The sequence below is a fragment of the Pholcus phalangioides genome, unplaced genomic scaffold, assembly GCF_987345545.1.
Source record: "Pholcus phalangioides strain wild (caught in Gottingen) unplaced genomic scaffold, Ppha-v1.0 ptg000020l_1, whole genome shotgun sequence".
NCBI lineage: Eukaryota > Metazoa > Arthropoda > Arachnida > Araneae > Pholcidae > Pholcus > Pholcus phalangioides.
This window is the reverse complement of record NW_028301613.1, coordinates 11,831,149-11,843,452: the sequence shown is the minus strand read 5'-3', so window position 1 is coordinate 11,843,452 and position 12,304 is coordinate 11,831,149. Positions and strand designations below refer to the sequence as shown.

Sequence of the window (12,304 nt, the reverse complement as noted above, 5' to 3'; positions counted from 1 at the left end):
TTATTTGAAGCACCTTCAATTTGGGATCAAGCAGGGCTGCAACTAGGTGCTTGGTTAGCCGGGCCAAACTCTCATTGTGATGCCTCTTTTTAATGTTGAAGATGAGGTTATAGGGTGAAATTTGATCCCCCAGGGTTCGCCTGTTCCCACCTACGTGGGACCCGGACTACAAGTCTAATGAAATTTATGTTCTTTGCTATGCATAGATGCTGTATCTAGGTTTGCTAAATTGTTGAGCCGGCCATGGTGCATGTGTGATGCATTATTTTTTACATTATTCTGAATACACTTTACTGTTTTTGTTCAACGCTTTCTTTATCTTTGTAGACCAAAATGTTTGTGAGTGAGTATAAAGTTATTTAGCTCCCTCTTCTATTACTTACAGGCTGCATACTGGATGTACAAGTAAGAAATAGTCCAAACAGGATGTTTCGAAGCATCTCTAGCAGTGATCTTATCGACGGCCGTAACGTTGGAAAATGCAACATATCCGAATGTGCCTTGATCAGATGTTACAATGGAGGTACTTGCATGAATGCTGGCAGTTCTGATTTCAGGTACGTTGTGAGGAGAGAAATTTACTAGTGGTTTCAGTTTCTCTTCTATACATATTATGACGATTGAAGGTGTCTCAGCACATGTAACTAATAAAGATGCTCTTTGAAATGTCACAAGCCCTTTGTTCATTGAAACACATAATTTTTAGCAGCATAAATGCCAAAAACTTCATTTATAAATTAATTTGTGCACTGCTATAGGAATCAATATTTTGGTCTCCCACTTGAAGAAGTCTCTTCACAGAGAGCAGGAAGGTCTTATAACAGGATACTTGACCATCTTGCTTTTCGATATCTCTGCTGTCAGTTTAGGTTCTTTCATATGTATTGCAAAGTGCCAGGGCTACCTTTACTAGACTCTGGGCCCAGTGTGAAATTAATTGCCAGGACATTGACAAATTGACTTGTGAATGTATCCACGTTGTATTTCTCCTATGTGCATTCTTTCACCCAAGAGGTAATCTCTTTCTATCTGTTTTTAAATTTTTTTATGGCAGGGGTGTCCAACTGCAGCCTGTGGGTCACGCGTGATCAGGTGCAGATCTATGGGGGGGGGGCTCTGCTCAATAAGCGAAATATGCATTATTGCCCCCAATGCGATAATAATGAAATTTTAATAATTTCTATATGATAATATTGCCTTTAATCAATCTATTGAAAATTACCTGTATCAATATTTTTGATTAAATAACAAATTCAAGAAAACGGCCACTAAAGAATGAGAAAAAATATAAAAAATGAGGGACTGTCCTAGAAAATTCAGGGGGCGTATGGTCACCCTTTTACAATTTGTAAAATCACCTCTCCCCCAACAGCTAACTCTAGATCTACTCCTGCATGTGGCATAGAAGTACAAGAGACATTCGTTCAAGAGTGCTTGTTACATAGAAAAATATGCTGCCCAACAAGCACCCTCAAATTTAAATATTTTTCTAATGTATTTATATTGTTTCTCTGATCGATTTCAAATATATTTCACCACCAAAAAGAAAGAACTTTGCTAGTTTTTTTACCAAAATGTTTTCCCCACAGTAGGAAAAACCATGAATCTGTCTCTGCCTAGACAGTGTGAAAAAATCCTCCTCCCCACAGCCTCAGAGGCAAAGCTGACTGATCTAATGTACATGCGTATACAGGGTTCGGTGGGATATGATCGAAGTGTTGAAAATTTTCAATGGGATTAGGGGGTTGCTGTATTTTAGAAATATATGACATCCATATTTGTTATGGGCATCTTTCTCCTCAGTCACCTCGTTGGGCATTTCGCCTGTTGTTGCCTTGTATTTGTATATATGAACTGACATATTGTGCTCTCCCCCCCCCCCCAGCTGCCAACAATCATCGTGCCCACCCCTATACTTTCAATTCTATACGTGTCTATGCCCACAGGCTTCATGGGAAGTTTTAATGTGGCTTGCAGTGTCTGAAAGGTCAAAGACCCCTTGCTCTAGATAATAGTAAGGGAGTACGTCAGTGAGTGACCAAACGAGTGACCTTGAGAGCAAGAGACCAGGTCAGTGAGTGAGCAAAATAATTACTTAGAGACAGAAGTGCTTCATAGGGGGCAAATCAGGCTATAACCCAGGGCAGCAAATTTGATTGGTAAATGGCCAAGAAAATTAGACTATAATAGAAGAAGGGCAGCCAAGTTTGTGTAGCCCACAAGCTGCAAAACCATAAACCTACCTCTGGCAGACCATAGGCTGGATACATGCTCCTAAATGTTTCCTATTTATTCTTTGGCCAGAAATGTAATCAAATTTCGAATTTTTCTATATTTTTTAATTCCAAATATAAATTTAGATGTTAGTCTTGGCAACATAAATGAGACTTTCTTCAGAAATTTTGTTCCTCAATTTGTTTCTGTTAACGTAATTGCCCACATAATATCATTTAATAGGGCCCACTCCTAACACACACAGCATGCAGGGCCGTCTTAAGAGCATCATGGGCTCCCGGGCCAAGTGATCTTTCTGAGGCCCTACCAGGCAAATTCTCGTAAATTTCAACCGGATCTCATTTTTGTGAGGCCCCTTTTCTCTTGGGGCCCCCGGGCCGTGCCCGGGTGGGCCCATGCCTTAAGACGGCACTGACAGCATGCTGGCTTTCTGGTGCATTTGAGGTTTGCCACACCCTGTGCTATAGTGAAGCAAAATTGATCATTTGAAAAAAGTATCTGATCATTGATTAACTCTTCACCTGAGGTTTTATTCTTCTTGTGATTGCAGATGTAACTGTCCCAAAGGTTTTGTCGGTCGTTTGTGCGAAGAAGCAGAAACACCCTGTTCTACTGGAAACCACAAATGCTCTTCAAATTCAAAGTGTGCTCCTGTGGGTGTCGATTACAGGTGTGAATGCGCATTTGGCTTTGTCGGCAACTTATGTGATCAAAGCAAGTATTTTCATATGTAAAGTGACATGATAAAGATTGCAAATACTCAGTACATCAGAATTCATAATTGCAGTCGTGGCTGTGCCGATCTGCATCTGCTGCAAATTTGTAGAGTTTAATCTCTTGAAATGTCTTTGTGTTGTGATCTAGATGTCACCATCCATCTTCCATCATTCAACGGTGACGATTCCTACCTTTCACTGCCCAATGAGAACATCAAGTATAGCACCGATGTCCAGCTTGCCGTCAGACCGTTTTCTGAAAGTGGATTGGTGTTCTATTCTGCTCAAAATTTAGATAGTGCTGCAAGCCATGACTTCATCTCTCTGTTCCTTTCTCATGGTTATGTGCATTACATCTTCAACCTTGGCTACAAGGGCACTTTGAACACAAGATTGGTTAGCCACGTTAAAATTGAACAAAGTGAGTCTCTCTCTCTCTTGTATGTTTTCTGTGGACTATATTAAATTTTAAAGTATGTTTTTTACTTCTTTATGCTCACAAGTATTTCGTCACAGATTCCAATGTGTACTTAGATAAATGGGTTTGATTTCAAGTATTAGGGGGAGACGGATGCCTGTTTGATTTGTATAAACACAATATTACAAATCTTCTTCTGCAGTCACCAGGGAAGCTGGTACCATTGGGAACAAAGAGGAATAATTCTCCCCCCCCCCAACCCCAGTGTTCCCTATTCAAAACTGCCAACAAAAACCTTGGCATTCAATTGAAGCCTTTTCAAAAATTAAAATTGTGTTGTCACAAGTCTCATACTTGTAAAAAACCAATCTACAACAATGAACTTGTAATGGGCGGGAACCCGCTACAGTTGAAAAAGGACCACCCCATCAATATAAATATAGCATATTTTCAATAACTCCTTGATTGTGGTGCCGTATCCAGAGATTCCCACCTGATTGTTTACATTGGATCCACTTGGTTGCTGTTGTTACATTGCATATCTGAAAGAAAAGAATCCTGAGATATGAAAATTCAGCATGTGATAGGTGATGATTAGCCACATTCTCAGCAATCACCGGTGTATAAAGAGTGATGAGATCAGATCATCACATGGTTTGCTTGCATTCTCCCTCAACTTCATCGCATAATCATTTGTTTTGTCAAACTCCATCTGAGGAGTCAGTGTGTTCAAGCTATGGGCTAGCTCTCTCTTCACCGTCGTTTCGGAGTCCACATGTGCTACTTTTACATGTAAGGTCAAAGATTGCGAAGTAACAGTCAGTCTGGTTCTGAAGAGCTTAGTGAATTTATGAACCATGACTTGGATAAACTATTCTTCATAGATCGGATGTGTGTGGACTGACGGATCAAGAAACAACTGGATGTGCTGTGAAATATTTTATTGTCAAAATTTATAATTTGTAAATTTAAATCCATAAATTCTGTTAAATTCAGATTAAATGATTTTGAGTTCATATTCTCGACTCTCGTTGTGTTGTCTCTTGATACTCACTCTTGATCACAGAGATGTGACACAGGGCTCATCACCAATTCTATCCTTCTGTTTAGTGTTTAGCGTTTTCTCATTGCAATGCTCAGTAAATGTTCTTGTGTATTTTTTGGCAGAAGATGACATTGAATGTGCGCTTTGCCCACCATATAGCCTGATCTGACTCTATGAAAGTTGTTTTGTTACCAACATCTCAAATTCAAGACTGTGAGGAGGCCATTTTTCCTAATTCTACAGCTGTAATGAAAAACGTTGAGGTGATTGAAGGTTTTCACGGTCGTTATCAAATCATCATCAGCATATGTTTATTTTTTCAGTGTTTCCACTGTCATCAAAAGACAGCCATATCAAAGAGGTGTCCGAGGTGCGTTACGGGATAATGAATTTGAAGATTCATTTGTTGCCACAAATCATGAAATAAGCAACGAAGTAAGTCTGGTGGCAGAGTCCTAGCATAGCACAAGTCCAAGAGTCTTTAACAGTTGACCGATCGATCAATTGTCGCAACATTTCCTGCCTTTTTTTTCTAGCCTATTAGGTGAGGCTCTAGGTTTGAAAACCCTTTGTGACAATGGTGGTTGGCTGAAGTTTGTTTTGTGCAGTTTCAAAACTTTGGGTTGCGAATGTGAGCCAGTCTTTTATTTGAAAAAGTCTCTGTGCATAGAGCAGGCAGACTTTCTACATGATACTTGCATAAAATTAAAATTCAGGTATTTAGCATCTTCACTTCAACATGAATAACAGATGGCAGCACCAGCAAGACAACTTTAACAGCATAAATACTTTGGAGCCATGCATATACATACACACATACACAACACATTTTTATTTATTTTGATTCCTTCTTCTGCAGAGCAATGTGTACAAGGTGCTTATAAGGTTAAGTAGTAGTAATAGCCTATCAGGTGCTGTTAATTCTGATTGATTGCTGTTAACTTTGAATCCATGTGTCATGATTGACAATCTGTGCATCTTACTTTACTGCTCACCCAACTGAAAGCGGCATATATCGGTAGTCACCCCAGGCTTGGTAGGTGAAGAATTTGTTTTAATGTTCTTCCCCATATCAAACCCGTAGACTTTAATGGTAACCTTCATTTCATGGTGAAAGACAAGCATCTTACCACTGCACCACACCCGAGTGCTACTCTGTGCATCTGGAAGAATGTGATTTGGCAAGAAGTGCCAAGTAATCTGATTGGGTATCTTACTGAGTTTGTTAATGGCCACCAACTAGGCCCCCACATCATGCAGCAGCATCCCTAGGCTGAGATCATTAGCAAACTCCTGCAGGGGCCATGGTCATGATCTGGTTGAAAGTGAAAAACTCTTGAAGCAGCTTTGGCGGCCAAGGAATAGAGAGGGTCTAGTATACTTCAGAGCCAGGGTTCATGTTCTGCTGAGCTCATTGATTCCTCTCTCTCTGATTGTAGGAATTTAGGCATTTACATATTTCAATGTCCCCGCTGTACATTCGAGGGAAGAAGCTTTCTCATCATTGGAACTATTCCTTAAAAAAACAAAGTCACATTCTTAATTAAACAGCGTATGTATAACAGTCATGAATATTATGTGCAATTAAACCCTGCGATTTTAAAAATTAAGATTTATCTCAACATTGGGGTTTTTTCTTTTCTGTAAGTGTCATTATATTTAGTGGTGATTTCATTCATTATATCAGGCAAGTGGCACGTCATCAGATTTGGACGTTATAAAAGAGCTGCGTATCTGAAAGTGAATAATGATTCTGAAGTCACAGCTGTATCACCTGCAGGATGGGAGATTCTTGACGCAGATTCCAGGATATTCTTTGGTAAGCTAAAAGATGGTATATATCCATGCATGAAGTGATATTGCAATTTACTTACATTGTCTGGAATGTCAAAGTATTTAGTATTATGGGGTTTTTTTTCGTATTTTGTTGACTCAAAACTTGCATGACAGGTGGATTGTCCGATTTTTCTTCAATCTCGGAGGGATCTCTTACCAGCGGAGTGTCCTATTTCAATGGTTGTATCAGCATCATCAAGATCAATGGAAATATTGTTAGTCTGAATGACAATAGTAATTATCCCATTCGAGTCTTTTTTTAATGTTGTATCTTATCAATTTCAAATTATATCTGTCAGCAGCATAACAAAAAGTGGATTGAATTTGTAATTTATTTGTTTTCTTTCTTTTGTTATTTTGTTATTTGACAGGAAATGTCATGTCCCGTAATGTTGTTCCTTGTGACAAGAATTTCTGTCTTCAAGAACTTTGCGGCAGCGATCGGGAATGTGTTGCAGATGGAAATGACGAAAGCTGCAGGTGTGGAAAGGTAGGTAACGTATTATCATAACACGTAAATACACATGTGTATTTTTATAATTGACTAAAGTTAGACATGTTTCTTTTTTCCTGCAAAACTGAGTTGTGCTGAATATCATTTCCAAAAGAGCGTTAATATTAAAAACATTAAAAATACCCTTTGTTTGTCATTTGAATATTTATACAAGCAAATCGGCTCATAGTGTAATTAAACATTATGAGCGGGCCGACTCATATTGGCAGTTATTGGCCGTTTTTCCCCTTTTATAGTAATAAGAACTGCTTTCAGTGGTCTGTAACAAAATGTCTCAGGCTAACTCTACCCACACTAACAATAATCATAGGTGTCCAACAGTTGTTGGTAGGTTAGTGCATAGTGATGTTTTTGATTACTTTCATTCAAATATTTCTCACTACACACCCTTCTGTATAAACATAATTTTTTCTTAAATTTTTCCAGGATATTTTGAATCAATACTGCAAACATCCCGTACAGAAACCACAGTTTGAGTGCACGAATGGCGGAATGAGAGTTATTAGTGATGGGATCATATCGTGCAATTGTCCTATCGGTTGGAGTGGACAGTTCTGCGAGAGAGGTAAGAAATTTGTTTCATTATGTTTTTAATCTTACCGCTACACACCCCAAGACTAGCAGTTTAAAGCCAATTTTGTATGCCTATTCTTCCAGAACATGTAATAAATACCCCAGCGCAACTGTTTGGGACTGAAATAGTTGTAAATTGAATCAATAGCAATAGTTCTGCAGCTAGAGAAGGTAAAGAAAATTAGGCTTGTAAAACAGAGCTGAAGAGCGAAATATTTTCTAGACGTACGGTACCTTATCTGAGATGAAAGATTTTACCGATAGAGACCTGTTCTGCTGCAGAACTAAGGTTTTTGATATACACTATTATGAAGAAGGACCTCATTGTAACTGACTAAAGCACAGTGCGCACTGAAGCGATAGGACCACAATATCTACACAGATTGATTAAAAACCTAAAATCTACCGATTTTATGTTTTGTAGAAGACCATGTCTTGGTCATATTGCTTCAGTGTGCACTGTGCCTAAGACTTCTGCGTTATTTAATGAATTCAAAAATCATCATTTCGATAAAAATCACTTGCACCAACAATTTCATAACTGAATTTGTTATGATAGTTTAATTATGCTTTCGGCCAGCAAAGTGACAGCCTGTTATACCAGACGTTTTATCTGCAGAAAAGAGTGCATATATTTTCAGTCAGTGAAGATATATGCCACAGCTACAGACAAAACCTCTGGTTCCATTTAAGAACTGTCTTAACAGCATCATGCCCCTCACACTCCGGACAAAATTATATTCCTGGGCACATTCTACCTGGCATGTTTCTTTCAAAAAAAAAACATAATGAAAAACATTGTAAATGCGAAAATGCTTTAAACGGGAAATCTTGATTACTAGTAAAGTAAGTCATACTAAATGGGAAACCGTTTTAAGTGGGAACTGGTGGGCAAATGGTATCCACCGTATTTTCAAAACCATAGTACCAGATCTCATTAACATGGATGCTCCCCCCTTCCCCCATATGCACCTGAGATCTCCAAGTTATGTCCAAGTGGGTTAGACTACAGCTGTGAGAACTTATCAGTTTGGTACTCTGTGTCTTTTTATGTTCATGAACTGGAATCTTATTTGATGATAACCCAGGGCAAAGGGGATTTATTGTTTCATTGGCTCATGTTATAGTCAGAACTCAGTATAATGCCACTCCTGAGGACCGATGACTTCATAAGTGGGGTGACTTAATGAATAATCCCTATTCACAAATATTCTGATAGATCAATACAGTGATGTGATTATAGGCCGGATGTCATTATACTGGGGTCTTGTTGTAAAAACCTTGCCACCCTCTTTCCCATCCTAGTTTAATTTTCTTCACCCATTTCTCCAATTTGCAGCCCTGGCCTATATCAGCGCTTGGAAAATTGAGAAAAATTAGGTGCCAGTCAAATTTCTTAAGAGCCAACCACGGTTTTTTCTCACTAAAAACGGTCTTAAATAATGTTGTTTTTTCACATTTTCGGGGACATTTTCCAAATTTCCTGCCTTTGTTAGAAGACACACTGTCATAAAATCTGAAAATTTTGAATCATTCATAGACTCCAATTCAGCAATGAGAAAGAAAATTTTAGGTGCCAATAAAAATCTTTTCTAGTTGCTTTAGCAACCTGATGCCTGGGATTTGTCAAGCCCTGGCATTTATTTTGCCCATTTATCCTCAAACAACTACTGTAAATATGCCTGTGATCTAAGGTTTTTGATGTTGCGAACTCCTGTCAGCTCCAAACAATCTGCACCTTCCCTTCCCAGCTCTCAAAGTGTACATGCGTCTCATCCATGCCATATTTGAATCAAGTAAGTGTTTTAAAAAGAACTTACCACTGATTCATTTCAAAAAGAAAAAAAATTGAGAGTTATCATTTTTCCTACGAAGCTGTGGCTTCTCTTCCCCCCCCCCCCCCCCACACTGTTCAAAAACACTCCTGTTATAATCATTCATTTCTTTCTTTCAGTTTCTAATGTTGACGTCAGTGCATGGCTCGATGGGAACAGCTGCTTCCAATACCTAGATGGCTATGGTAGCGTCCTCAATACCAATATATCATTCTACTATTCCACGGAACAGAGTTCTGCTTTCATATTTTCTTCGAGTGAGGTAACTAGATGCATATACAGTAAAATTTTCTATTTGCACACCTCAGTATCCAGATGCGGATTTATGGTTTTACCGCATGTCTCCCATTCTAGTAAGAAAAAATTTGCCCAGTCATTCCTCAAATTTGCCATCCTTGGTTATATCCTGCTTAGATCCTGCCCTTGTAAATACATGTCTAAGTCGGTCTTTTGCTCACTCACATGCTTGCACACTTTCGCAGTTACTGTTTTACTCACTCACTCTCTTTGTCCCTTGCTCACTCTTTTTAGCTCTTGGTTGCTCACTGGCCTGGTTTTTTGCTCTCTAGCTCACAGTTCTGGTAACTCACATACTGGCAAACTCTATAGATCACTCACTGACCTGGTCCCTTTCTCTCTCTCTCCAGGTCATTGTTTTGGTCACTCACCAACCTGATTCTTGCTTTCTAGGTCACTCTTGGTTATTCACATGCTTGCACACTCTTTGGGTTTTGGTCACTCATATGCTTGCATATTCTCGAGGTCGCTTTTTAGTCAATCACTGCCCTGGTCATCTGCTCTGTAGGCTAGGTCACTCTTTTGATCAATTATTACCTGGTCCCTCACTCTCTATGCCATATCTTAGACACCTCTCTAACTTTGATAAATTTTGATTGGAACCACATGGGTGTCCAACTTAGACAGGTTTTACTGTGTTTAATGTTCTTGATAATGTTGTGCGAAAAATGTTTATTTCAGCATCTTTATTTAAACTGAGTGGATTTCAGGGGTACTCGGAGGATGGGGATTACTTGATGGTTGGAATCAATGACGATAAGGTCCATGTAATCTGGAGTCTGGGCTGGCATTCCCTCGACGAGATTTACACTGCCGAGTTGGATCACCGTGAAGGCCTTTATCATTTTGTTCACATAATTAGGTGATGGTTAATTTCAGAACCTGTTTAAATGTCTACTGCTGTGTTGTTTTCTCTGTTTCTTGTGATGTGATTTGCTTATAGTCAGGGTTGGGTTTTTGACATAACAAGCATCAAAAACTGGTTCAAACTGTCAAAAACCCCAGTGAATGCTTTTAGATAATGTTTTGAATTAGAAGAGTAGAAAATTATTTTACAATCTTATTAAGCATTTATTTTTGTATAACATAGTGACTTCAAACATTACATGCAATTAACGTGTGTAATTCTAATGGGAATTTTTATATTGAAAAGCAATGTTTGAGGTTTTTGAGACGTGGCAGTTTAAACCGTCAAAAATTGCCACATGTCAGAAACGTGCCCTAACCCTGCTTATAGTTTATTCTCCCTCACAGGTTCCAGCGGAAGCTGATCCTGAATGTTGACAATAAAACTATCACTAGTGAAGTGGAAGGAGGTTTCATCGAAATGAATACAGAAAACTTGTATAATTTCGGTAAGTATTGTTTCAATGACTTTCTTTTTTTGTAACTGCACTTTTCAAAGGTCCATTTGACTATCATCTTTTCTATTAACCAGGTGGTTTCTGTGATGCTAGTCAAATTGAAGTGAAAACTGGTGGTTTCTTTTCCTCTAGTTTTGTTGGATGCATTAGAGACATTATGATATCGGAACATGAAGTAGACATCGGGAAATCTCTGTGGGGTCAAAACATTGACAACTGTTCCTGAAAAGACTAGTCATTTTTATTATGTCTTTTTGAATAAATTTAAATTGTAATCAAAACTGATAGAATCCGTCCATTTATAAAAGACCTGTGAACAAGTTTTTTTTTTTTTGTTCCTGTGGGAGCGTGTAAAAGCCAAGTTTATTCATGTTTTAATAAAATATTATGCCAATGATATTTTTGCTCTCTTTTATTTGAATGAAATTTTTTTATATTATTGGTTATCACTTGGTCAGTTGTGATAATTGAACTAAATGAACAAAGCATAAAACAAATTTTTGCTTGTAATATGAATGAATGGGTCATTAACCAAACCGCTCATTAACTGAAGTTCCAGGGTAGTTACATATGGCTTTCCAATGTCAGTCTCAGGAGAAATAGTTCTGGTTTATTATACTTGGATGGTGATTCAAAATCTGAGTTTCGTGATGCAGAGTTAGATTCATAGTTTTGCCGAACTCCTGTTCAAATCTAATTTTATTGAATAAATACAGTGAAACCTGTACAAAGCGTCGGAAGACTGAATTAATATCCATTTTTGCGGGACCGTAGTGGGTTTTTTTGGTGCTCTGGGGCAGACTTTTTCTTGAGGCCACTCTCGAAAGAGTTGTTATTATGCAAAGTAAGTGTAAAGTTTTTTGGGGGCCCCCTATCCTTCTCGAGGCCCTGGTTGCTCATACAATGTCAGTTTCAGACATTTTTCACTGTATTACTCAAACTTTGCTGCCTATCTGCTTGCTACCTTTTTTTTCTCTGACACAGTCACTGTGTCCGGCAACTCCGAAATATGGCAGCAGAAGCTCAACTGATCGCTAGGGGCTCAAATGAGAGCCGGCAAAGTCAAGACATGGCTAAAAAGCATATAACCGCACTGAATGGGGCATCTGTTCATGCGGTGGCAATATTTATTGTAATTTTTTTTTTTTTTGCTATTTGTATTGTTTTCTTTTTATGGTTTTTCTTTTGTGTTTCATTGTCGTGTGTACACGTATGTAAACAAAGCCCCGACATGGCTAAAATTGACAATGGTTGATAGAGCCTGGGTGGTGCACAGTATGAAATTAGAAATGAAATGCCTATCTGAATTTGCAATGGCTTACTACAATGGCTTACTTCGGTGATCGACTGAAGTTGGTTTTTTGTGGTTTTCCAACTTTGAGGTGCAAATTCAATCCAGTCCCCCCTAAAAATTCAAGTATTTACCCTCTTCCCTTAAAAATATGGAAGATGGCAGCACCAGCAAGAACAC

The 12,304-nt window shown here is 38.5% G+C and overlaps 1 protein-coding gene across 1 annotated transcript in view; it reads left to right on the top strand.

Moving 5' to 3' along the window:
- Window positions 1–11,231, top strand: part of eys (eyes shut) — a 276,465-nt gene extending 265,234 nt beyond the window's left edge. The window contains exons 15-25 of the mRNA XM_089248363.1: window positions 386–557; window positions 2,786–2,949; window positions 3,100–3,372; window positions 6,102–6,233; window positions 6,365–6,484; window positions 6,622–6,740; window positions 7,191–7,329; window positions 9,292–9,434; window positions 10,180–10,331; window positions 10,724–10,824; window positions 10,908–11,231. Coding sequence (XP_089104489.1) covers window positions 386–557; window positions 2,786–2,949; window positions 3,100–3,372; window positions 6,102–6,233; window positions 6,365–6,484; window positions 6,622–6,740; window positions 7,191–7,329; window positions 9,292–9,434; window positions 10,180–10,331; window positions 10,724–10,824; window positions 10,908–11,059 — 1,667 coding nt within the window. The 3' untranslated portion in view covers window positions 11,060–11,231. The remainder of the gene's footprint in view (window positions 1–385; window positions 558–2,785; window positions 2,950–3,099; window positions 3,373–6,101; window positions 6,234–6,364; window positions 6,485–6,621; window positions 6,741–7,190; window positions 7,330–9,291; window positions 9,435–10,179; window positions 10,332–10,723; window positions 10,825–10,907) is intronic.
- Window positions 11,232–12,304: the final 1,073 nt, after the last annotated feature.